This window comes from Salmo salar, chromosome ssa17 (assembly GCF_905237065.1).
Source record: "Salmo salar chromosome ssa17, Ssal_v3.1, whole genome shotgun sequence".
Taxonomy (NCBI): Eukaryota; Metazoa; Chordata; class Actinopteri; order Salmoniformes; family Salmonidae; genus Salmo; species Salmo salar.
Genome location: NC_059458.1, coordinates 14,201,615 through 14,226,722, shown reverse-complemented (window position 1 = coordinate 14,226,722; position 25,108 = coordinate 14,201,615). Strand labels below are relative to the sequence as shown.

General features: G+C 45.9%; 1 protein-coding gene, 2 long non-coding RNA genes and 1 other non-coding gene across 10 annotated transcripts in view; 1 reads left to right on the top strand and 3 right to left on the bottom strand.

Annotated features, from left to right (window-relative positions):
- Nucleotides 1–15,890, top strand: part of LOC106575157 (protein TANC1) — a 54,502-nt gene extending 38,612 nt beyond the window's left edge. Inside the window, exons 12-28 of one of the 2 annotated variants that reach the window (XM_014151391.2) lie at nt 1,098–1,264; nt 2,948–3,256; nt 3,533–3,733; nt 3,949–4,161; nt 4,337–4,459; nt 4,572–4,808; nt 5,058–5,264; nt 5,393–5,474; nt 9,466–9,599; nt 9,728–9,851; nt 10,527–10,702; nt 10,898–11,030; nt 11,149–11,178; nt 11,261–11,352; nt 11,532–11,678; nt 14,158–14,258; nt 14,384–15,890. In XM_014151391.2, the coding sequence (XP_014006866.2) occupies nt 1,098–1,264; nt 2,948–3,256; nt 3,533–3,733; nt 3,949–4,161; nt 4,337–4,459; nt 4,572–4,808; nt 5,058–5,264; nt 5,393–5,474; nt 9,466–9,599; nt 9,728–9,851; nt 10,527–10,702; nt 10,898–11,030; nt 11,149–11,178; nt 11,261–11,352; nt 11,532–11,678; nt 14,158–14,258; nt 14,384–15,848 (3,941 nt within the window). In that variant the 3' untranslated portion in view covers nt 15,849–15,890. The remainder of the gene's footprint in view (nt 1–1,097; nt 1,265–2,947; nt 3,257–3,532; nt 3,734–3,948; nt 4,162–4,336; nt 4,460–4,571; nt 4,809–5,057; nt 5,265–5,392; nt 5,475–9,465; nt 9,600–9,727; nt 9,852–10,526; nt 10,703–10,897; nt 11,031–11,148; nt 11,179–11,260; nt 11,353–11,531; nt 11,679–14,157; nt 14,259–14,383) is intronic. The other variant, XM_014151392.2, reaches the window with a different exon arrangement.
- trnat-ugu (transfer RNA threonine (anticodon UGU)) lies at nt 7,092–7,164 on the bottom strand. Its single transcript has one exon. It is a non-coding gene; the product is annotated as a tRNA-Thr (tRNA).
- On the bottom strand, nt 10,513–11,536 carry LOC106575160 (uncharacterized). Its single transcript, XR_001321704.2, has 3 exons — nt 11,250–11,536; nt 10,907–11,008; nt 10,513–10,727 (listed from the first exon to the last, which is right to left on the bottom strand). It is a non-coding gene; the product is annotated as an uncharacterized lncRNA (long non-coding RNA).
- Nucleotides 15,891–16,569: 679 nt separating the features above from the next.
- Nucleotides 16,570–24,661, bottom strand: LOC106575159 (uncharacterized). 6 transcript variants are annotated; one of them, XR_001321695.2, is made up of 9 exons: nt 24,304–24,659; nt 21,845–22,452; nt 21,685–21,719; nt 21,521–21,561; nt 21,330–21,407; nt 20,945–21,016; nt 18,867–20,132; nt 18,565–18,706; nt 16,570–16,951 (listed from the first exon to the last, which is right to left on the bottom strand). It is a non-coding gene; the product is annotated as an uncharacterized lncRNA (long non-coding RNA). The 6 variants fall into 6 exon arrangements; XR_006759978.1 differs by lacking the exon at nt 16,570–16,951 and having other exon boundaries at nt 18,160–18,706; nt 21,845–21,938; nt 22,084–22,452; nt 24,304–24,661; XR_001321699.2 differs by lacking the exon at nt 16,570–16,951 and having other exon boundaries at nt 18,160–18,706; nt 21,845–21,938; nt 22,276–22,452; nt 24,304–24,656.
- Between the last annotated feature and the right edge of the window lie 447 nt (nt 24,662–25,108).

Here is a 25,108-nt window from a genome sequence, read left to right as displayed (position 1 = left end):
CAGCATTATAAGGCTGCTTATACACAGGCTGCCCAATTCTGATATTTTTCCACTAATTAGTCTTTGGACCAATCAGATCAGCTCTTTTGCCAATAATTGGACAAAAGATCAGAATTGGGCTGCCTGTGTAAACACAGCCTCAGTGCTTTAATCCAATGTATTATTCTTGCTGTACAGGAAAAACAAGAGGGCAGGCCATATCAACGTAATAGACCACCTATGGTAGCCAGTGTGTCTCAGTCTATCTCATGATATAGTAGCCAGTCAGCCTGATCAATAGGTTGTTAGTTCAGTAGCCTCCACCGAGGCTCGTTCTAGAGGAGTCAACACATCCTCCATCTTTATGATGTGGATTAGTAGATGGCTGTGGCAGAGTGTATAGAGTGATATAAGTTCTACACAGTCAGGAAGGGCTGTATCAGGCTGCATCGACGGCTCAGGTAGACTGGAACAGGATAGATATGCCTCTCCTGTCTTATTAAAAGTAATGGTTGCGATGATGAGGGCCCATACAGGAGACTGAGGAGGGGTGACTGGTGTTTTCACCCACCATCTGAGGTGCAGTCCCTCTGTGACATTACTCATGAAGTATAACATGGGGTAAGGGAATGGAAGCAGGGCTCTGGTCAAAAGTCTAGTCCCTACTTAGGGACTAGGGTATCATTACTAGGGTATAATTTTGGACTGACCCCGGGTTAGATATTCCAGAGCCTGCACACGTCGATCTCTTACCTCCTGCCTGATAAACTGCACTGTGTCTTTTCGGCTGGTATTCCATTGAGTACCACAACTTCCTGTCTTTCTTTTCTGACAGTAAGGGTGGCATTGTGACAATACAACATTGTGGAATTCAACCATATCACTTCAAACAGTTGCTGCAACATGTACAGTATTTCAAAATACATTTGGAACGCAGCAGTTATGTGCATTGCATTTGCGTCCTAAACCTGCTTCAATTATTGCCAATATCTTATGTACTTGTTCTCTCTCTCACTTTCTCTCTTTTCCTCTCACTCGCTCTTACTCCAACTCTCGCTCTCTCCTCTCCCCACTTCCCCCTTTCTCCCTCTCCACCACCCCTCTGTTTCCCTGTGTAGAAAGGAAGATCCCGGAAGAAGACTTCATCCTCCTGGTTGATGGTCTGAACGAGGCAGAGTTCCACAAGCCGGACTACGGAGACACCGTCGCCTCCTTCATCACCAAGATCATCTCCAAGTTCCCCTCCTGGCTCAAACTGTTGGTCACTGTCAGGACCTGCCTACTGGTGAGGAGAGGACAGTCACGAAGCACAGATAAACCATCCTAGCCAGTGTATGTGAGTGATGCATTGCCTCTACCCAGGGACCCAGGCTGTTGTTGGTACAGTACAGTCTGTTAGACTCTTGTCTGTGCACCGTAGGAGCTATGGTTCGAGTCTCTGATACAGGTCTCACTTTCTCCTGCTACACTTTAGCTAAAAGAAGCTTAGTAAATCTGGGTTTGCCCATAGTTCGCTGGCCTTCACCTGTGTGTCTCATACAGTATGGCTTTGCTGGTCTGACCCAGAGGTACAGTATCTCAGTCTAGCTGGTCAGTTTACACCGCCAGGGCCCATTGGCGGTGGTTTCCTCCTGCATGTTGGCTGGCCACTGATCCCTCCGGCTGCCTAACGCAGCTTTCCCATAATCCTCCTGGATTACCACTCCGGGCTGTAATGCTCCTGGGAGCCTGCCTGACGTTATGTAACAGGAGTGCTGAGGACACGACAGGCCACTACAGTGTGTGTGCGTGTGTGCGTGAGTGTGTTGGCAAGGGATGTTAGACGTTGATCCCCTTGCCTGCTCTCTATCCTCTCTCCTCTCCCAATTGGTCCTTTCACAGGAAGTTGCCAATATCCTGTTTTAGGCATGGTCCCATCGAGGTTGCTATGCAACCAGGGCACTGTGAAATCTTTGGATCACCGCACTTTAATGAAATCGTGCATGCACAGCAAGGAAATGAAACAGCAATAATAATCTCATATTAACTTAGGTATTGCATTTGATTTATTCGTTCATGGCTGTAATTTTCTTCTCTTGCCTCAAACGTCACCATTTCTGATGGCATCTGTCATCTGAAGAGATGATGTGAATCGGTGAGAAAGCTGGCAGAATGTGAGTCAGTGGTTTCGTGGCACCCTATTCCCTATATACAGCTGTAGGATCGTAATTTGATCACTCCTTTAGTGCTGAGAATTTTCATGCACCACAGGAAATGCAGATAAGACTTGTGATTTACATAAATTCACTGAAAACCCACAGTTAAACACGGTTCTAATAATAGCATTGCACTTTTCATGTAGCCTAACTTTGGCCGGCACACGTTTGCCTAACCACCAATCAAGCAACATTATGGACTAAATGTTCAAATCCAGGATTATTTTGCTGCCTCAATACTGGTCAAATGAAGATCCTACAAAAGAAGTGCACGCATACAGTGTTACACGGCTACTGTATTTCATGTTTCTGAGTCAGAAGAAGCAGCAGCTTGAAGAGATGTGATGGATGCCATCCTCTCCCTGACTAATCTGTTGTCCTGGCACATACAGTACCACCATAGTGAGCCAACACTGTTCTCATCATCACTTGTATTATTCAGTGTTTTTCCCTCTTTCATGATACCTGTCACAACTAGAAGAAAGGGTTCTCTCTGCTGTGATGCAGGAGCTGGAGGATAGAATTGTACTGTGTTGTATGGTAGTGATTTTGTACTGCAGACTCTTGGGTGGGAAGTTGCGGTGTGCTCCTGGGCTCACGGTTGCAAGGCGTGTGGGCTAAGTTCAACTCTGAGATATAGCCGAGCTACAGTACACTTTGACTGAGAATGCAGTGTATGATATATATACGCTTCCAGGAGGCCCATTTTGGTCAGACATAAATCCACAACATATACAATTCTACAATATAATCGCTGTCTCCTGTCTCCCCAGGAGATCACCACCCTCCTACCCTTCTCCAGACTCTCACTGGACGACTTCCCAGAGAGCAGCGAGATCGGCGGGGACCTTAGCGACTACATCCAACACCGGGTCATCGTCAGCCCCGAGATTGCCGCCAACGTCACCACGCCCAACGGCACCGTCCCCGACCCCCTCCTCCTCAGCAAGTTCAACACCCACCTGGCCTCTCGCAGCCAGGGCTCCTTCCTCTACCTAAAACTGACCCTGGACCTGTTCCAGAGGGAGCACCTGGTTCTCAAGGGAGGCAACTACATGGTAGTGCCCGTCTCTCTGGCTGAGGTGAATGAATGAATACATTTTATTTGACGAATCTTTGACAAATATAAAATACATGTAGGGCTGGTTTCCCAGACAGATTAAGCCTAGTCCTGGACTGAAAAGCATGGTCAATGGAGAATCTCCACTGAAATCGTTTTTTTAGTCCAGCACTACACTTAATCTGTGCCTGGGACACCAGCCCATAGAGTTGCTCCAGCTAAGGAAGTACAACACACGGGATTCAATACACAATCAAGTCAACAAACGTATTTCCATTGTGGTCCTCTTTATCATCAGGTGTACCTGCTGCAGTGCCGTGCGGGGTTCGAAGGGGACCAAACCTTCGAGCGGGTGCTGCCCGTACTCAACGTGGTGCTGGCCTCGTTACACCCGCTGACGGACGAGCAGCTGTTCCGGGCGCTGAACGCTGGGGGTGTGAGAGGAGAGATGTCCTGGGAGGACTTCCAACAACGCCTGGAGACCCTGGCCTGCGTCCTGGTGAGGAGAGAACCTGTGAAAGACTATTGAGACACGGCCATACCGTACGTTGTTAGCTAGATCAGGAAGTAGGCCAGGAAGTAGTATACAATCATTGCATTGAGTTACGTTCACTCTGTGGGAGTTGCATTTGGCTCCCAGTGATAGTAACTATCTCAGCCACTTGTGGATTTATGACAACAACCTCTGTCTGATCTTGTGTCATGTCCCTCTAGGTGAGACGCAGGGATGGCACCCGCATGCTCTTCCACCCCTCCTTTAGAGAGTGGCTAGTGTGGAGGGCAGACGGAGAGAGCACCGACTTCCTCTGTGACCCCAGGAGTGGCCATGCTCTGTTGGCCTTCATGTTCTCCAGACAGGAGAGCAAGCTGAACCGGCAGCAGACCATGGAGCTGGGACATCATATCCTGAAGGCACACATCTTCAAGGTACCAGCTAGTGTGTCTGAATGGACTAATGGGACGTTAATCCAAAGACTATCTGAGTTCACATATTACAGTGCAGTAGCCTCTCTCCTCTTCCTGTCATGCACTGGGGGGGCTCGATGGTGGTAGTATTGAACCAGTGTCTCTCTCTCCCTGTCTCTGCCTCCCTCTCTCTCAGGGTCAGAGTAAGAGGACAGGTGTGTCCTCCAGTGTTCTGCAGGCACTGTGGGTGAGCTGTAGCACTGACAGCCTCTCTGCAGCCCTGGCCTCCCTCAGAAATCTCTACACACCCAACGTCAAGGTGAGACGCGCACACAGCACAGGCACGCGCACACACGCACACCCAACGTCAAGGTGAGAGACTCGCACGCACGTACACATACGCACACCTTTAAAATAAATCTTGCCTGCAGGTGAGTCGTCTGCTGATGCTGGGCGGGGCGAGTGTGAGTGGGCGTTCAGAGGTGCTTGGCCGTTCCCCTGTGCTGGGTGTGCACGCCCACCTGGGTCACCTTGAAATGGTGTCCCTGCTGCTGGAGCTGGGGGCTCCCGTAGACGGCCCCTCGGACAGCGGCATGACCCCCCTCTGTCTGGCTGCCGCAGCAGGACACACAGGACTGGTCAGCCTGCTCTGTAAGAAGGGAGCCAAGGTCAGTGGTCAGTTGTTGGTCTCATGCTGTTATCTCACCCTGTTGACAATTCAATCTGCTGTTGTTGTTTCCCAGCTTTACCGTTTCATAACTTATAACTTAGTCATGTATCATAATTATCTGCTTCTGTTTGCTCTTTGGGGTTTAGGCTATGAAACTGTAAATACGGTTGTGACAACTGTTGATGTTAAAAGGGCTGTGTAAATACACTGGATTCATTGATTGATTGATCTGTGTTTCTCCCTCTAGGTGGGCCATGTTGATAAGAGTGGTCAGTGTGCCCTGGTCCATGCTGGGCTGAGGGGCCACCCAGACATCATCCACTACCTGCTGAACCAGGACTGGGGCCCCACAGAGGCCCCTGAGGGCCAACAGCAGCACGGTGTGAAGAGCAGTGTGAAGGGCCAGGCCTTACAACAGGCCCTGACGGCCGCCTGCAGCATGGGACAAACTCACGTAGGCTACTGCGTACACACACTGACGAACACACACACACCGTGCACTCTCTTCAGATTCAACCTTTGTGTATTGCTTATAATAGTTATGGTGTATAATTATTGTGTATAATATTGTCTCATTGTCAGGTTGCAAAGAGCTTACTGGAGCTGAAAGATGAAGATTTGGCTGTGCAGATAGACGCTCCCGACACGCTCTGGGGAGAGACGGGTACAGTGCACTTTACCTTTGTCTGTATATTAATGTTTCTTTTCTTTCCTCATCCTCTGTTTTCGGTTGCTTGTTTTCGCTGCCTCTGGAAAGGTGGTTGGGCATTCGTTTTACCAAACGGAGATCATTTGTTGTTATTCACTTCCTAGTGAGCTTCTCAGGTGGTCTCCACTTGCCCACTGTACATGTACTGTTTACTGTCGCGTAGGTTGCAAGCGAAGGGATATTGGAGCCCGTGTGCTTGTTCAGGACTCAGAGATGTAGGTGAGCTCACTGGGGAAGAGAGGCTTGAACTGAGCTACTTTTAACCAACAGGACCTATTAAGACGGCAGGTTACACCGATGGACTCTTCTGATCCGGTCGGAAGCTGAAGATTTAAGTAATAGTTTGAACTGGGTCATGTATTCCAGGTAGACTAGCGGTTAAGAACGTTGGGTCAATAACCCGAAAGGTCGCTGGTTTGAATCCCCGAGCTGACTAGGTGCAAAAGCTGTCGATGTGCTCTTGAGCAAGGCACCTAACCTTAATTGCTCCTGTAAGTTGCTCTGGATAAGAGCGTCTGTGAAATGAGTAACATGTTAAAAAAGAAAGATCTGGTAATATTAGATTATAATAGTCTTACAGTGAAGCTGGTGTAGATATCAGATGGTATTACCTCCATCTCAAAAAAAGGAAGTTAAGCAAACTTGTCTTGATTCTTATACCCGTTAAACTCTAATACAATCATAGGTGTTTCTGTGCTCTCAGTAAATACATAGGCTGGGGGATAGACAGCGCTCAACCACTGCCAATTGGAAGCATACATACAATTGCTGGCTGCTGGTACCAACATTTGTAAGCCAAACCTGAATGAAAACAACCTCGCTAATGCAAATATAGAATACTAAATAGGCTATTTAGAGGTAAATTGAAGGAAATCATGTATTTATGTTGATTACAGAGACCTGACTGGGCGATAAAATAAACAATAGTACCAATTTAATGGCCTTCATTAGTTTTTTTACCATTCAGTTTAGCATTGATTCATTTTCATAATTATTGGTTTTACATCGACAAATCCTCCCATGGTAGAGAATCTTGATACTCTACTATATACGGAATGATTTCACTTCAGCTCTTTCTAATCTATTCGGTGAAAGAAGTCCTTGAATACTTCTGCCTGTGAAATTGTCCTCTCTCTATGCAAATGTGTTCCCGTGCCTGGTGGCTTCTCATTAGTGGAGAATAATTACGTTTTTCTCCCTGGAGGGCAGGCTACTGTCTGTCTGTCTGTCTGTGTCTGTCTGTCTGCCTGTCCGTGTCTACCTCCTCTGTGGGTGAGACGCCAAAGGTTTACTGTACGTGAATGAAATAACATGGAACGGATAAATAACTATCGTAGCTGTAGCAGCTGTGTGTCTGTCGTCCACACAAGGTCAGTGACATACGTGAGAGTTGTCAGAAGTAGTATTTATAGCTGTGGGAAGTAGTTGATAGAACTGGACAGCATCAACGGATCATGTTTTTAATCTTGTTGGTGAACTAGGAGCCATTCAACTCATTGGCCCTTATTCAAAAAATTGTATTTTCAATATGAGAACCTCCCTTTTGGATCAAAACATTTGATTCCACAACCAAGGCCCCAGCGAGAATTGAACTCGCGACCCCTGGTTTACAAGACCAGTGCTCTAACCACTGAGCTATGGAGCCTTACCTATTCACACCTTACTGCAACAGGATATTTACATATCACACCCAGCTTACTCAAAAACAGACAGAGGACCACACCCATAGACATATTTCTACATTTATGGCTCTGGCCACACCTAATGTGACATCACTGACTCTACCGCACAGCTGTTGGTTGGAGCAGTCTGGCCAAACCCGGCTGAGCTCGGCTGTCGGCACGAGGCCTCACGTCAGGGATTTAACCTGAAAGCCACATACTCTTTGTCTGGTAAAAGCAACTGACTCTGACTGACAGACTCCTCCACGTCTCTCCCTCTCCTCACATATTTGACATTGACAACAGAAGCACAGCTGTTCAGGCATGAATCCGCAATTGCGTATTGATTTATGAGTCAGTGGTGCACGTCTGCCTTATCTTAGATTGAGAAGTGTTGAGTCACAAGACAAAATATTCCTAAATGTATCAATCATAGCCACAATATATTTTTTTATTATGAAAGTATTTTGTTATCTCAACTTTTTGCTCTGGCGTGAAGGGAAATGAGATAAAGGAAATGAAATGAGTGAGGTGATTTGTAATTGTGTATGTGCTCATGTGGAACCATCGGTGGGACAGATGGGGAGGGCGTACCCTACATGCTCCCACAGATGTCATTCATGTCGTCATTCCCTCCCCACTGGCTTCCAGAGCCAGCTGGGTGATGTCACCTCTCCTGTGAGTATTTCATCATCCCAGCCAAGGTGAAACAGGAGGCTGTATCAAAAAAAATAAAATGGCATTGGTCGCGTACACATATCGAACACATATTAAACACACAGTGAAATGCTCGTGTTTCTAGCTCCAACAGTGCAGTAATACCTACAATACAAAACAATATACACAAATCCAACAAATCCAAATAAAGGAATTAAGATATATCAGGACGAGCAATGTTAGAGTCCAGAATATAAATATATATGTACATGATGGTGTGTAGAGACTGTATGGCCAGTATATGAATAGAAAAGGTGTGTACAGCAGCAGTTCTACAGAATGAGCCATGACTAGAATACAGTATATACATATAAAAAGGGTAAAACAGTATTTAAACATTAACAAAGTGACCAGTGTTCAATAACTCCATGTACATAGGGCAGCAGTCTCTAAGGTTCAGGGTAGAGTAATGGGTGCTAGCCGGCTAGTAACAGTCTCTAAGGTTCAGGGTAGAGTAATGGGTGCTAGCCGGCTAGTAACAGTCTCTAAGGTTCAGGGTAGAGTAATGGGTACTAGCCGGCTAGTAACAGTCTCTAAGGTTCAGGGTAGAGTAATGGGTGCTAGCCGGCTAGTAACAGTCTCTAAGGTTCAGGGTACAGTAATGGGTGCTAGCCGGCTAGTAACAGTCTCTAAGGTTCAGGGTAGAGTAATGGGTACTAGCCGGCTAGTAACAGTCTCTAAGGTTCAGGGTACAGTAATGGGTGCTAGCCGGCTAGTAACAGTCTCTAAGGTTCAGGGTAGAGTAATGGGTGCTAGCCGGCTAGTAACAGTCTCTAAGGTTCAGGGTAGAGTAATGGGTGCTAGCCGGCTAGTAACAGTCTAAGGTTCAGGGCAGGGTAGTGGTGACTGTTTAACAGTCTGATGGCCCGGAGATAGAAGCTGTTTATCAGTCTCTCAGTCCCAGCTTTGATGCACCTGTGCTTTCTCTGCCTTCTAGATGGTAGCGGGGTGAACAGGCCTTGGCTCAGGTGGCTGAGGTCCTTGATGATCTTCTTGGCCTTCATGTGACCGCATTAGTACCTGTCTGATCTCAGCTTCCCTGGTCTGCACTGTCTGCTTGTGTCCCAAACGGCACCCTATTCCCTATATAGTGCACTACTTTTGGCCTAGAGCACTATGGGCTTTGGTCAAAAGTAGTGGACTAATTAGGGAATAGGGTACCTTTTGGGAGGTATATACTGTCTGGATGCTCCATACCCAGGACTAGATGGCTGGTTGGGCAAGCTGTGGCCAATACCCATCAAATCTGTCTCTCTCTCTGCCAGGCCAGCTGTAAGACTTTTGACAGCCTCAGCTAAGAGCCTGCCTCTCTAGAGAGCATAGGGAGATATGAGCCCACTGAAGTGTGGCCAGTCTAAAAATAGTATTTGAAAGTCCTACTCAGGGATGTGACATTTTCTGTTCACAGTGTACTGTAGCTCACATTGCATGTGTGGTGCCAATATTATACTCTCATTATTAACTGTCTCAAAACAATCAATAACACAAAAACAACGATTACTTTCATTCAGCGCACAGTGGTGAAGTAGGTAGTTGACCACTGTTCTGGGGGTCTCTCTCTCTCTCAGCTCTGAGTGCGGCTGCAGGCCGGGGCAGGACAGAGACGTGTGTTTTCCTGCTGGAGATGGGTGCAGGGGCGGAGCAGCCCAACCGGAGAGGGGTGGTCCCACTCTTCAGCTGCATCAGGCATGGACACCCCCAGGTGAGAATCATTCTGATGAGTCTTTCTGTTACACTTCTAATTTTCCTGCTTTACAGCACTGATGGCTGTCCTTTCACTCATGCTCTCTCTCTCGTCTCTCTCTGTCTCTCTTCCCCCCCCTCTCTCAGGTAGCAGAGCTGTTGCTGCAGCACGGTGTGGACATTAACACCATCGATAAGCAGGGCCGCAGTCTGCTGATGGTGGCAGGCAGCGAGGGCCACCTCAGCACTGCTGACTTCCTGCTGACAAAGGGTGAGAGGTCCAGGGTCAGGGTCACATCATGGTACATGTCAATTCTCAGTGCACTAAGGGGGATAGAGTGTTATTTTAGATAATTTTTTCATTTTGTAGCTCTGAGATATACAGTTTATTAGGTACACCACCCCGTTCACGAAAATGGTTCGCTCCTATAGACAGTGAGTCACCTGGCCGTGGCTTGCTGTATAAAGCAGGCAGACAGGCATCGAGGCATTCAGTTACTGTTCGTTTGAACATTAAAATGGGCAAAACTAGTGACTAGCAGAATGGCACCTCGGAACGCAGAACTCGTCGGTCCTTGTCACGGATGGGCTATAGCAGCAGACGACCAAACTGGGTTCCACTCCTATCAGCTAAAAACAAGAAGAAGAGGCTCCAGTGGATACACGATCACCAACACTGGCCAATTGAGGAGTGGAAAAACCTTGCCTGGTCCAACGAATCCTGGTTCCTGTTGCGTCATGCTGATGGAAGAGTCAGGATATGGTATAACCAGCAGGAGCCCATGGTCCCATCCTGCCTGGTGTCAACGGTACAGGCTGGTGGTGGTGGTGTAATGGTGTGGGGAATGTGGTCCGACCCAGTACTAGATGGGTGTACCTAATAAACTGAGTATATGTCAGACTGAGTTGCAGTGGCGTGAGCGTGTTATTTCTGATCTGGTTCCAGGCGCGTCTTTAGCCTCCGTGGACAAGGAGGGCCAGACAGCTCTGAGCTGGGCGTGTCTGAAGGGTCAGAAGGGCGTGGTGGAGCGCCTGGTGGAGAAGGGGGCAGAGATAGACCACCCTGACAGGAACGGACGTACCCCTCTCCACCTGGCAGCGTTCAACGGTGATGCAGAGATGGTGGGGTTCCTTCTAATACTGCAAACTGGAGAAACAAATAGATCCACAGACATAATTCAGATTTTGCTGCAACTGGCCTAGATTGTAGATTTTTTAAAACAGTACTGAATTTTCACAATTCCCTCCAGCACCTTTGGCCTTGTTTGAATCCTTTTAAAAATGCTGTTTGTTTTGTGGTGTCCTCTACAACCACAGGTTCAGTACCTGGTGGAGAAGGGTGCGGTGGTGGAGCATGTGGACCACAGTGGGGTGAGGCCTCTGGAGAGGGCTGTGGGCTGTAGGAACGCTGCTGTAGTGGTCACCCTACTGAAGAAAGGGGCCAAGCTGGGTGAGTTAGAGTTGACCTGATCTGTAGGTGTTAAAGCCCTGCAGGGTCTTGAGGAAGTTGCGATCAACATCATGTATTTCACCCCTCTTTCTCTTCACTCCTTTCTACCTGCTAAAAGGCTACAGAACATCCCCTTATGATCGATCAGGTACTTTCTTTAGATACCTTTTAGAGCGTTGTGTGTGTGTGTGTGTGAGTGTTTAACCTGTGTTCTCTTACCTCTTGACCAGGTCATGCTACGTGGGCGATGGCCACATCCAAACCAGACGTCCTCCTCATCCTCCTACAGAAACTCATGGAGGAGGGCAACCTGCTGTATAAGGTGGGTTAACAACAAAAGGAAAACCTGATCTCTCGCGCTGTGTGTGTGTGTGTGTGTGTGTGTGTGTGTGTGTGTGTGTGTGTGTGTCATGAAAGTGTGTCCAATTAGAAAACCTGCTAGCCCTCTTCTCCAAATCAATGTCTGTATTTTCTCTCCCTCTCCATCTCTCCTCTCTCCAGAAGGGGAGGATGAAGGAGGCAGCCCAGAGGTATCAATACGCTCTGAGGAAGTTCCCCCGAGACGGCTTCGGAGACGACCTGAAGGGCCTGAAAGAGCTCCGTGTCTCCTTGTACCTCAACATGTCACGCTGCCGCAGGAAAACTAATGTGAGACACACACACACACACTACTCTATCAGTTGCTAATATAACTGAACATTTAATAAAACTGAAGGTATTACGTCGTCTGATATAGCTACACACTACTCCATTAGCTATTTTATAGGATTTAATATTGAATGAAATGTCATTTCATGTTAATAGTATAGCAGTAGGTATAATGGATAGATCTTCATCTCAGCAGCATGGAGGGTGTGATCTAAAACACCCTTGTTTTACCAGACAATATAATAAGACTGTTATACTAGAGTGGTGGTGGTAAAATGGCATCCTCCGGCAAATGAATAATGGAAAGATGCTATAATGTGATACGGTCATCCTCTCCCATATACTGGAGGAATCGCTCACTCACACACACACACGCAGGGTGGACGCGCGTGCACAAACACGTGCGCACACAAACCCACACGGAAAGAAGGGATCCTCCCTCCGTTGTTGCTGGTGGATATTGGGTCAGGGGGAAGAGAAAGCTGGCTGGGCACACATCATCCATATTTCATCATGCTGCAGGTGAACAGAACAGGAGGGGAGTGGGAGTATAGAGGCCATAAAAACTGTTATTAAACATTGAACAGTTATTCAGAGCTGTGGAATTCAAGGCTGTGGTGTAATGCCCACCTCCATCTGAAGGACGGAATCACACTGTGGTTTGCTTCATTAAATATTCACCTGAGAGGAATGAGGGGAGCAGGGAAACTCGTTTAAAAACAAGCCAACCGCAAGCTCTCTAGGCATACAAAGAGATGGATGGATACACTGTGTACGCAGGCATGCATACACACACACACAAACACTGGGGCCACTAGAGGTGCTTATGAAATGACCATTAAAGGCCCAGCTCAGTCAAAAACATGATTTCTCTGTATTTTATATACACTACTGTTCAAAAGTTTGGGGTCACTTAGTAATTTCCTTGTTTTTGAAAGAAAAGCACATTTTTTGTCCATTAAAATAACATCAAATTGATCAGAAATACAGTGTAGACATTGTTAATGTTGACAATTACTATTGTAGCTGGAAACGGCTGATTTTTTAATGCAATATCTACATAGGCGTACAGAGGCCCATTATCAGCAACATCACTCCTATGTTCCAATGGCACGTTGTGTTAGCTAATCCAAGTTTATCATTTTAAAAGGCTAATCGATCATTAGAAAACACTTTTGCAATGATGTTAGCACAGCTGAAAACTGTTTGTCTGATTAAAGAAGCAATAAAACTGGCCTTCTTTAGACTTGTTGAGTATCTGGAGCATCAGCATTTGTGGGTTCGATTACAGGCTCAAAATGGCCAGAAACAAAGACCTTTCTTCTGAAACTCGTCAGTCTATTCTTGTTCTGAGAAATGAAGGCTATTCCATGCAAGAAATTGGCAAAGAAACTGAAGATCTCGTACAACGCTGTGTACAACCCTATTGAGCTGTTGTGGGAGCAGCTTGACTGTATGGTACGGAAGAAGTGCCCATCAAGCCAATCCAACTTGTGGGAGGTGCTTCAGGAAGCATGGGGTGAAATCTCTTCAGATTACCTCAACAAATGGACAACTAGAATGCCTAAGGACTGCAAGGCTGGAATTGCTGCAAATGGAGGATTCTTTGACGAATGCAAAAGTTTGAAGGACACAATTATTATTTCAAATTAAAAATTATTATTTATAACCTTGTCAACGTCTTGACTATATTTCCTATTCATTTTGCAACTCATTTCATGTATGTTTTCATGGACAACAAGGACATTTCTAAGTCGTGTATATTTCCACACTGAGGTTGCAATAATACTGTGAAATTGTGAAAATGATGATAATGCCCTTTTATTGTAAGAGCTGTTTGAAAAGACATCACCAGGTGTTAAATTAGTTAATGAACCAATAAGAGTTCCAAAGCTCTCTGTCAATAACAGCTAGTTTTCCCCTCCACACTCAGACCACTCCCAGACAGTCCTAGCAAAACTATTGCTTGAGAAATGTTTCTTTGCTAAGAAGCTGTTTTAGTTTATTTTTGAAAATGTTTACGAAAACAATGAGAGTAAGGTACTTAGTTGTTACCCAGAAATGATTTCATATTGAGATAAAAACGGCTGCATTTGTACCTTTAAGAGTCAGTAGTTTTCATTTCCGACATCTGATTGGAGTTTTTTTTTTTTTTTTGCGGTTTGGAGAGAAGCTACGAGCACCCGTCTGGAGAATCCATTAAGACACTGGGAGAGAAAGCTGCTCTACTCTGAGCTGCACACAGATGAATAATTCTCCAGTTAAACAACGCTGAATTCCTCATTCCAGTCACTTACAGTAATTGCAAAGTGTGGACTACCGCTGGATTCACACTGCACTCATTAACGCTCACAAACACATTACCCTGGCTAATGACCTCAAGGCGTTGGTTTTCTCCTTGAGAAATTCAGGGTGGACTGAATTTAACAGTAAACATTCATAATTAACTGTTGAGTTTCTGTCCTCTTTTCCCCGACAGGATTTTGGTATAGCGGAGGAGTTTGCCACCAAAGCCCTGGAACTGAAACCCAAGTCTTATGAGGCGTTCTACACCAGAGCACGAGCCAAGAGGAGCAGCAGGTTAGTACAGAACGCTTCTCAGTTAATACTGATAACAAGGTGGGGGACTAGAATGACGAGTACAGTTTTATCTAAGGACAAGACACACTCACCTCTCACTATGTTGGCCTCATGCGTCCATCCAGGCAGTATGCAGCGGCACTAGCTGACCTCCACGAGGCGTCTCGGCTCTGCCCCACCAACCGGGAGATCCACCGTCTGCTGACGCGTGTGGAGGACGAGTGTCAACAACAACAGCAGCAGCAGTCCCCCAACACACCACAGGGCCAACAAGCAGCACACAGCCAGACTCCTGACGACCTCACAGAGAGGAGCCAGGACACAGAGAGGAGTTGTGATACACAGAGCCAGGATGAACTAGATGATGATTATGAAGAGATAGGGGGAGAGGAAGAGCCCTCACAGAACCCCTATGGACCCAACAGGCCCAAGAACCCCTATGGACCCAACAGGGCTCTCCCACCAGTACCAGGCGCAGTGGGCTTAGCTCCCCTGGACCCCAGGCCTGGTTCCCCTCTGGACGGGTCCACACAGACCAACCTGTCTCTGGACAAGCAGGGTCCTAGACAGAACCAAAGCATGAAGACCAAGCAGCAGCACTGTAACTCCCTGCAGGTAGGGGGCAGACCAGGGGGCAGGCCTATGTCTCTGTGTGGCCCCTCTAGCCCCCTGCCAGGCAGACACATCTCCACCTCCCTGAGACCCAGCCCTGGCCTGGGCATCGACATCAGCCCTCTGCCCTCCTCTTCCACAGACCACCACACGGGGCTCACCCCTGCCAACCACCACCACCTCTCCTCCTCCTCCTCCTCATCTGTCCAGCCCTTCCAGGGCCACTCCTCCAGCCTGGCTAGGGGAACAGACAGGCTCTCAGCCCACCCCGGCACCATGCTGGACGGGCAGGCTGGGTTCCTCACCCCTGGGGTTGGTAAGGAGGTAAGGAGGGAGGGTTCTGGGGGGTCGGCTGGCCCCGGTCTGCGTTCCGGTGGTCAGACGGGCAGTATGAAGGCCTCCAGCTCTAGCAGTAGCCTAGCCTCCAGCGGGACCCTGTCAGACAGCAGCAGGACCCAGGCTCCTCAGGGGCCCGACGTGCCTCGCCCCAAACCGGCTAAACCAGAGCTCAAGCCTCGGCCATTCATGGGGGTGAAGGACAAGGCAGTGCGTGTCCAGGGGCAGCCCCCACCTGGACTGGGCTGGCAAGGTCAGCCTCACTCCCAGCCACTCTCCCCTGAAGGTCTAGAGAATCAGAGGCACAGCATGGCCCCTACGGACAACATCCAGGGGTTGAATAATGAGTTCAAGCGGAGGTCCTCTTACGCTGAGCCACTGCAGAGCCAGGCTCCCCTCCAGGTGCTCAACGGGGCCCAGGCTCAGGCCCAGCACCTGGCCCAACAGGCTCAGGCCAAGGCCCTGGCCAGGGAGTTTGGAGACAGGTTCCACCACAGGGAGCCAAGACCAGGTCCAGCTTCAGGCCTACATCACTCCTCCCAGTTCCCAGACGGGAACCACCGGCAGGCAGGGCTCACCAGAGATAACCCAGCCATCCTACCCATCAAACCTAAACGCTCCTTTATAGAATCCAACGTCTGAACTGACCATGTTCATTCAAGCACAAATGCAGGTGCAGACACCATAATAACCTTCTCTGTATTCCAGAGAAACCGTGGCAAGAGAAGGGTTTCAAAGTTTCTTTCTTAATCTGACTCTTGTAAAGTGACAGTGTGTGTGATGCACTGCGTTTAGACTTAAGCAGCATTTGAGGCATTTGTGCTTTTGCGTAAGCATGCCTAGAGCAACTCCAGTAAGCCAACAACACCGTGCACATAATCAGACCTGGGAAACACCATATAGTACCAGCCCACTAGCTGAACAGTAGCATAGCATCCTACTATGTGCCATTATAACAACGTAACTATGATGTAGTTTGTAAAGAACAACGCTAAAAGGGTTTCGATGCTAATGGACGAGAAGCCATTTGATTAAACGATTGGCTAATGATCGGCACGCATATCGAATAGGGATGTTTATACATTAGATTTGTACGTGTTCTATTTATAGATTATATAAGTGGTGATAGCCTTTGTCAGTGTAACAGAGCCCTCGATGCAAAGTGTTTCACAATGCATGGAGGGTTCTATACCTTTGTACATTTTATAAATAATCCTATTTAATTAAGTGTACATATAATCCTACGGACATTGTTGTAACTGCTTGTTGTTGCGGTCTATGTTCATTTATTTACTGTGCCGAGGGCTTGGTCAGTTGTAAGAACAATATATTTTATATAGTTATTTTTGCACAGCTAGAGAAATATTGGAAAAGTTGGATTTATTTTGTTTGTGTGCACAACATTAACAGTTTACAGTAAGGTACAGAATAGCTTGTAAGGGTATTATTGGTGAGACGATACAGATATTATACATGTACATTGTTGCCATCTTTGATTTGTGAGCTATGCGACACATTATACAGACTATGCTCAAGCACCACTACCATAATCACGGGGAAATAAAATCTCTTTGGAAAACTACAATGACAACGGTCTTCCCTTTCGAAATGACATCTCTCTTCCTCTCATTTCAAACACCCCGGTGTAAAATGGTGTGTGTACCGATATCTGCTATCCCCGTTGTAGAACTTCAGCCATAGATTGAACACGTCTGTTGTTGACACCAGCATCCCTTCAAAAATGCCTACAGTGCATTTGGAAAGTATTCAGACCCCTTGACTTTTTCCACATTTTGTTACATTACAGCCTTATTCTAAAATTGATTGAGGATTTTTTTTTAAATGTAAAAAATCTACACACAATACCCATAATGACAAAGCGACAATTTTGGGGGGAAATGTTTGCAAATTCATTACAAATAAGCTGAAACACTTCATTTACACAAGTATTCATACCCTTTGTTATGTGACTAGAAATTGAGATCAGGTGCATCCTGTTTCCATTGATTATCCTTGAGATGTTTCTACAACTTGAAGTCCACATTTGGTAAATTGATTGGACATGATTTGGAAAGGCAAACACACCTGTCTATATAAGGTCCCACAGTTGACAGTGCATTTCAGAGCAAAAACCAAGCCATGAGGTCGAAGGCACAGATCTGGAGAAGGGTACCAAAACATTTCTGCAGCATTGAAGGTCCCCAAGAACATAGTGGCCTCCATCATTCTTAAATGGAAGAAGTTTGGAACCACCAAGACTCTTCCCAGAGCCGACCTCAAGGCCAAACGAAGCAATCGAAAGAAGGGCCTTGGTCAGGGAGGTGACCAAGAACTCAATGGTCACTCTGACAGAGCTCCAGAGTTCCTCTGTAGAGATCCGGAGAACCTTCCAGAAGGACAACCATCTCTGCAGCATTCCACCAATCAGGACTTTATGGTAGAGTGGCTAGACGGAAGCCACTCCTCAGTAAAAGGCACACGACAGCCCACTTGGAGTTTGCCAAAAGGCATCTAAAGACTCAGACCATGAGAAACAAGATTCTCTGGTCTGATGAAACCAAGACTGAACTCTTTGGCTTAAATGTCAAGTGTCACATCTAGAGGAAACCTGGCACCATCCCTACTGTGACGTATGGTGGTGGCAGCATCCTGCTGTAGGGATGTTTTTCAGCGGCAGGGACTGGGAGACCAGTCAGGATCGAGGTAGAGTTGAACGTAGCAAAGTACAGAGAGATTATTGATGAAAACCTGCTCCAGAGCGCTCAGGACCTCAGACTGGGGCAAAGAGGATCTGCAGAGAAGAATGGCAGAAACTCCACAAATACAGGTGTGCAAAGCTTGTAGTTTCATACCCAAGAAGACCTGAGGCTGTAATTGCTGCCAAAGGTACTTCAACAAAAGTAAAAGGTCTGAATACTTGTGTAAATGTGATAGGTTTTTATTTTCTTATACATTTGCAAAAATGTCTAACCTGTTTTTGCTTTGTCATTATGGGGTATTGTGTGTAGATTGAGGAGGGAAAAAAACAACATTCAATCCATTTTAGAATAAGGCTGTAACGTAACAAAATGTGGAAAAAGTCAAGGTGTCTGAATACTTTCCGAAAGCACTGCACTATCATCAGTGAAATGGTTTTGGAGCTAAAGCAGCAGAGTAAATAGCAGAGTTAAACATGGTCAACATGCATGAGTTTGAGAATATATATATTAGAATGTCTCATCAGCTATAAATATTTACATTATAAAGTAGTTTCATCCCAACAGATATGTGTAAGTGCAGACACAGTAAGGGATTGAATCGAAGCTCAGTATGGTCAACCTGAAAACATCATTTATAGCTTTATGTACTATGAGCCTACTTTTGGTCAGAAGTTAACTGAGGGATAGGCCATCTTCGGATTGAAAGGGATGTAGAGACGCCCTTGCAACCCTCTTTCTCACTGGCTGGTCCTCCAGCGTCCAATAGCCATCTTCAGGGTTCGGTCTCATAGCAGTACCCATCTGTTCAGAAGAAAAAAAGTAGACAAGATGGATAACGTGTTTTGCATCCTTTAAAAGCACGCCACTGTATTGCAAAAAATGTTGTAGCATAGCTATAGATAAATAGATATCTAAAAAGACACAACCCAGAAAGACAGATTGCCGTGGGGGCGTGTCCCACCTGCAGCAATAACAGGGTCCTTCATCAGCTCTCTGGTGATTGGACAGAAGAACTCATCAGGAACACCGGTACACACACACACCCTGCCTTCAGCTCCCCCACCTTCCTCAGGACCATACTGTGCAGCCCCACAGACTCCACAGTACACCAACAGGAAACAACCAGGCAGAGATATGGGAAAATGGTACATTGGCCAAAGGAGCTTGCATCATTTGTGGACGTGATATCCTGGCTTGAACACACTGCGTACATGACCCAGTTCCTGGTCACCATGGAGACTACAGTAAAGTGAGGTCAGTTGTGTGTGTGTGTGTGTGTGTGTGTGTGTGTGTGTGTGTGTGTGTTAGACACACAAAAAAAACCAAAAAGAGCCCTCCATCCCTGAGAGGAAAAAGGATAATCTCTCTCCATCAGGAAGATAACAGCCTGGCATGGCGCCATCCCTCACTCAGAGACAGTAGAGAGAGACACCCATGTCTACTAAGAGATTCATCTCTTTTAGAGAACACGGCTGTTTGGTTACCATGGTTGCCATTGGCGTGAGAGACCAACAACAGACCCACACCTACCACAGAGAAAAAGTTGGGAAAACTGGCTTTCCTCACCAGGGTGAAAGATCTGTATTTAAAAGAGAAGATATACGGATCAACCAAAATCTGTAAGTGACATTTTCAGATGGATTTTGGAATTGTTTCAGACAGAAATGGTATTAGGTGGATACCATTTTCTATGTTACATGATATGTATTTTGGGATGAGTAATTGTGTTATGTAATGGGGCAGAAATCTTAAAGCAGATTACACCCGCGGTGCAGAATACACATGGCCTAATCGAATGCTGTACAGTTCAAATGTATGTAATCCTGAGTAAATCTCATTAACATTCATTCCTCAATGTCCACCTTGTTTTTCATTCGTCCCTCCCCCTACTTAAAAAATATTCCAGCCTGAGTATGTGATGACGCTCTGTTTCCAGCTACTGTACAAAATGTTGATCTCAGACACCAGACTGACAAGTGGGTAATGTGTATAATATGATAATGCATGTTATTATGATAATGTGTCTAGTCGATGGTGTGATGTGCCGTCCCCACCTATGTTGAGTTCTGAGGCCAGTGTCTCCTTGGTCAGACTGACGAGCTCCGCTCCATCTATGATGTTTGCCTTGAAGTTTTCCCGCCAGCGTCTCCAGCCCTTCCTCACACAGCCACGCCCTCCTCTGACCAATCACTGACCAGAAGTCTGGAGTGACCCGGAAACTTTCTGCCTGATAGGTCGGAAAACAGGAAGTGACCGCACATTAGTATCTCTCAATGACATGTTGTTACTATAGTTATTAATGTGTAATCCATCAGAAGTTTCTATAGTGCTTTTTAGTCACTTTCCCCACCTCCGCATGAGAACGTTGCAGTTTCAACTGGATAACAAGATGTGAAAAATGTAGTACATTACAAAGAGCACAGTAAGACGCCACATAATTTTTTTTTTTAAATACCATTGTCAACCTAAACGATGAACATTAACGTATTTACAATTACAGTCATTGAATTGCAAGCATTTTATTGACAAGCCTCTTTAGAAAGAGCTGTGTATAGGTTCTTGGAAAAGTGTCAGGTGAGAGGAGGGGAGGAGGAGAGGAAGAAAGCATTGTGAGCCTATATAACTACTGGGTGTACAAAACATTATGAACACCTGCTCTTTCCATAACATAGACTGATGAATCCCTGACGAACTGAGGCTGTTCTGAGGGCAAACAGGGGGATGCAACTCAATATTAGGAAGGTGTTCTTAATGTTTTGTACACTGTGTACACTAATACAGCGAATACACATGAAAAGGTAAAAGCAACTCAGTTCTCGCCAGGCAGTGCTTCAAGGAAAGAGTCACCTGGAAACAACAGGCTATGAAAGTTATATTAGCAGAAGGCATCATCACCTGGTTAGAAGTATTACTCTCAATAAAGCCCTCTTTGATAGCAGTGGGACTCCTAGGTTTCACAGAGATCCTCCATCCCTCACTGCTTTCAATGAGCAGATGGGACATGAGTGGTGCAGATAAGGAAGAAAATGTAAAACTCACCAGGTAAAGATTACCCTTCTTTTTGTTTTCCTTCCCATGAACCATGCAGAGAGAGGGATGGTGATTGGCAGACTAAAAAACATAATTAAGCCATAGTCAATAAAGAAGAGCTTATGCAAAAACAGCACATAATCACCAGGCTGTCATCATCATTAAGTCAACAGGATCTTTGTTTACATGAGAAAATAGTGAAACAGTACGTAGGAACCCCACACCGTGACTCAGAATGCTAATGCCATTCTTAATGCCAATAACACTGGCAGCTTGTCAATACACCTCCTATCTTAGACTTCTGTCCATCTTTGTGTGTGTGTGTGTGTGTGTGTGTGTGTGTGTTGTGTGTGTGTGTTACCCACCATGGCCACTGCGTGTGTCCTCTACTCACCATATATTGACAGTCTTGTCCATAGAAACCGTGGCGATCAGGGGTGTGCTGGGAGAGAAGGCACACGCCGTCATGTACCTACAGCAAAGGATCATGGGAGGGAGGACGGAAAGGTACATTTTAAAAAGTAGGCTACTCGAATAAGGCCATTGAGATGTGACTATGTCCCAAAGGGTATGAAGGAAGATTACCTCTCATGTTGGTTCAATGTGCAGAGCAAAGCCCCCTGGCTCTGAAAAAGCAACAACATTCAAGTTCAGATGGGAGGTGTTTATGGATTTCTATGTGGGACATTAACATGGGGAGTTAAACTGAAATGACTTCTATGGTAATGAAAAGAGCTCGAGTGTCTTACAGCATCATACACCTGTGACTGTTTAGTCCACTGAGCTGCAACAGAAAAGGCAATGGTAAAAAGCAACACTTCTCCCCCTTGTGGCCAGTTGGAGTAAATGTACAACTTTATCACTAACTGTGAGAGCGCTTTGCCTGAGATCACCCACGGGCTGACTTACCCAGACACAAGCAGCTGTCCGTCTGCAGAGAAATCACAGGAGAGCACCGGGGCAGACCGGCCGGTCAGGGTGTGCGGCAGCTGCATCTTACAGCCTACAGGCCAGAGGGGACGGATGGACTACACCTTCAGATCATTCATTGTGAACACACATCCACCACATCATTTGATTACCAACACATGCACACAGTTCGACGTTAAACAGGGCATTTGCATAACCGTAGCGTGTGGTCAACATACTGCCTGTGTTGGACCTGGAGACAGTCTCAACAAATTCCCATATATGGAGACTCCAAGATAGCCTGGTCCCAGATCAAAATGTTGTGCTGTATAGACAACTCCTACGATCGTTGTCATGTTTGTACAAACAGATCTGGGAACAGGCCAAACTCAAAGATAGCGGGAGGAAAATATCATCATCATCATCATCACCACTGAGGATCTTGGGGCCAAAGCAGTAGCAGCCAACCCCCAATTCGTGAGTGTTCTTCTCCGCGTGGAGCTGGTTCATGTCCAGGTCCCACAGCCTGAGGTCCCCATACGTAGATCCAGTGACAAACATCTGGCCACAGGGGGTGAAGGAGCAGGCCACCATAGTGGTGTCATTCACTGTTGACAAATAATCATTTAAGAACACTATGTAAGAGACAACGCATAACATCAGTCTGCAGAGGCCAACAAAGCCTCAGTTGATATAGGCAACACACACAGGCCTATTTATGCTTCGATAGCATGGAGATAAACGATATCAATCAAGTTCACCCGTGGAAAGTTTTCGTAGGGAAATCCCAAAGCCCTAAAGTACCATCAGACGCCTCCAAAACCAGGTGTGAAGAGTCGGGCGAGAAGGCGCAAACCCTGACGGGGTTCCTACCCGGATGCTCCAGCACTGCCTCTATCTCACCTGTGTCCGTTGACCACACAACAGTTGAACACGAGGCTAAATGCTGACCACAGGCGCTGAAGCAACAACAGTGGACGCCATAGCCGTGGCCAGAGAGTGGGGATTATGGGACTTCGGGAAAAGTCTTGGGTGTTGTAAATTCGTAAGGTTTTGTCAGCTGAACAGGTGGCCAGCAGTGTGGGGGAGAACGCGCACCAGTTGACATCGTTGCGATGGTCTTGCAAGGTACACAACAGGGACACCATTTGAGTTGGTCTTGATGAATCCCTTTGACAATAGAGTATAACTATTAACTATGTGACATTACAATGATTACAAGACAGCTAGCTAAACTCGTTGTTATCCAAACAGCTTGCCACACCTGGAAACCATCTGAAGTTGCCACAGCAGAGAAGTTGCAATCGCACGCATTTTAGTAAATAGGCTACTTACTACCCACTGGTCAAAAACTGTTTGAATCGACATAGTTTTTTTGGCTGACCTCAATTCTGACCTCAATTCAAGGATGAAAAAGAACTTGATTTGAAGCTTTGAATCAATTGTCCCATTATCCCAACTGTTACACCGACAAGATTGAACGACTGCTAGTTTTTCCAGAAAACTGCACTTTTTGTCCTCATGCTAAATAGCAGTTGCCACATCAGCCATTTTGGAATGGCAGTGTCAGCCAATCAGCTCCTTTGTTGTTCAGCGCAATGTGCCATTCCATAATGGCTGCTGTGGCTACTGCTAGTTAACATGTGGCCAATAAAACTCCACAAATGAACCTGCGTACCTAGTGAAACTAGTTTCAGCACCCAAAGACTAGCCCACAATTAGTCTTTGGGTGTTGAAATCAGTAGTTTTTTATAAAAAGGGCAGTTTTTCAATCTTTTCTGTGTAACATTTTGGAGTATTCGAAGTACAACTTATCCTTGGAATTAGATATGTTTTCCGAGCCATATCCACTGTGTCTTAATTTAAAGTTGCAATATGTAACTTTTTGGGCGAGCCAACCAAATACACATAGTAATGTGAGTTATAGATCTATCATTCTCATTGAAAGCAAGTCTAATAAGCAGTAGAGCTGTTCTCTGTGCACTATTTCTGTGCTTCCTGTTCTTAAGTTTCGTTTTTGCATCTTTTACTTTCGGTATTGTACACCAGCGTTAAACAGCTGAAAATACAATATTTTTTGTTTATTGAAAATATATTTCCCAGCAGTGTAGATGGTACAATGATTATCTACACTATACTTGCTTTTTATGTCCCATACATTGGAATTTGGCGAACTGTTCGACATTTTAGCAACCAGAAATGGCGGAGTGATTTAAGCATAGCGCACCTTCATGCAAACGGCCTGTCAAACCCTGTAGTGCAACTATAAGCAAGTATAAGGTGTCGGATCTGCTGGCTAGCTAGCTAGTTAACTAACCCTTTAGCTATTCTAGATGTTCGCGCAACAGCGTCACTCTATGCTCCTGTTGTTTAGTTTGTATTATAACAAATGCATGTAAATACAAAGCCAGTATTATTTTATATTCTAACTAAAGTGGGATGTGTGTTTATTTTCTTACCTCTGCGTGTCATGTTCAATGTTTACTTCCTGGTCATGCACGCTGTCATATGGTCAGCTGACCATGATGGCCTTCCCCCATACTTCAGTGCATTCAAGACAACTCGGAACTCGTGAAAAAACGAGCTCTGACTTGGAAAAGGTGTTTTGAACGGTCATCCAACTCGGAATTCCAAGTTGGGAACTCGGGCCTCTTTCGAGAGCTTCGACTAACCAACCTTAAGATCATTGACGTCATGATTTGACCTCGTTTTTATCCGAGTTCTTATTTGTCTTGAACGCACCATATGGCGAGTAGGTGTGTCGAAAGGAGTGGGTGAATGGACCGGGAATCAGCTAATTGTGCAGATTTGCTGCCACTCAAAAAAACTAAATAAAAAAAACAGTTCAATCAAAAACGTCTAACGTAAAGCAGAACGCTTTCGACACACCCACTACTTTCCACACGCCCACTACTTTCATTTCGACACACCCACTCGCCCATGACTCCCGTCGCAATTTTGGGATGCTGCTATGTCCTTCTCGAAATGTGAGCCATGGAGCTTGCCAACCTGTAGTAATAAAAGCCGGAAATGAGTTCGTTCAGCCATTCATATGGGGGAAAATTCATGGGAAGGAATAGGTTTTTGGGATAAACGTCGAAAATATGTTCTGAGGTTAACACAGGCTTTGGGGGGATCTCATACATTTTGTTCTATGAGATAATATCAGTCAGTTAACGTGAACTTTATGAATTATGAAGCCATTTATGTGCTTTGTGATTTTTTTGATGACATAAATGCTTAAAAGGATCTCATAGAACAAAA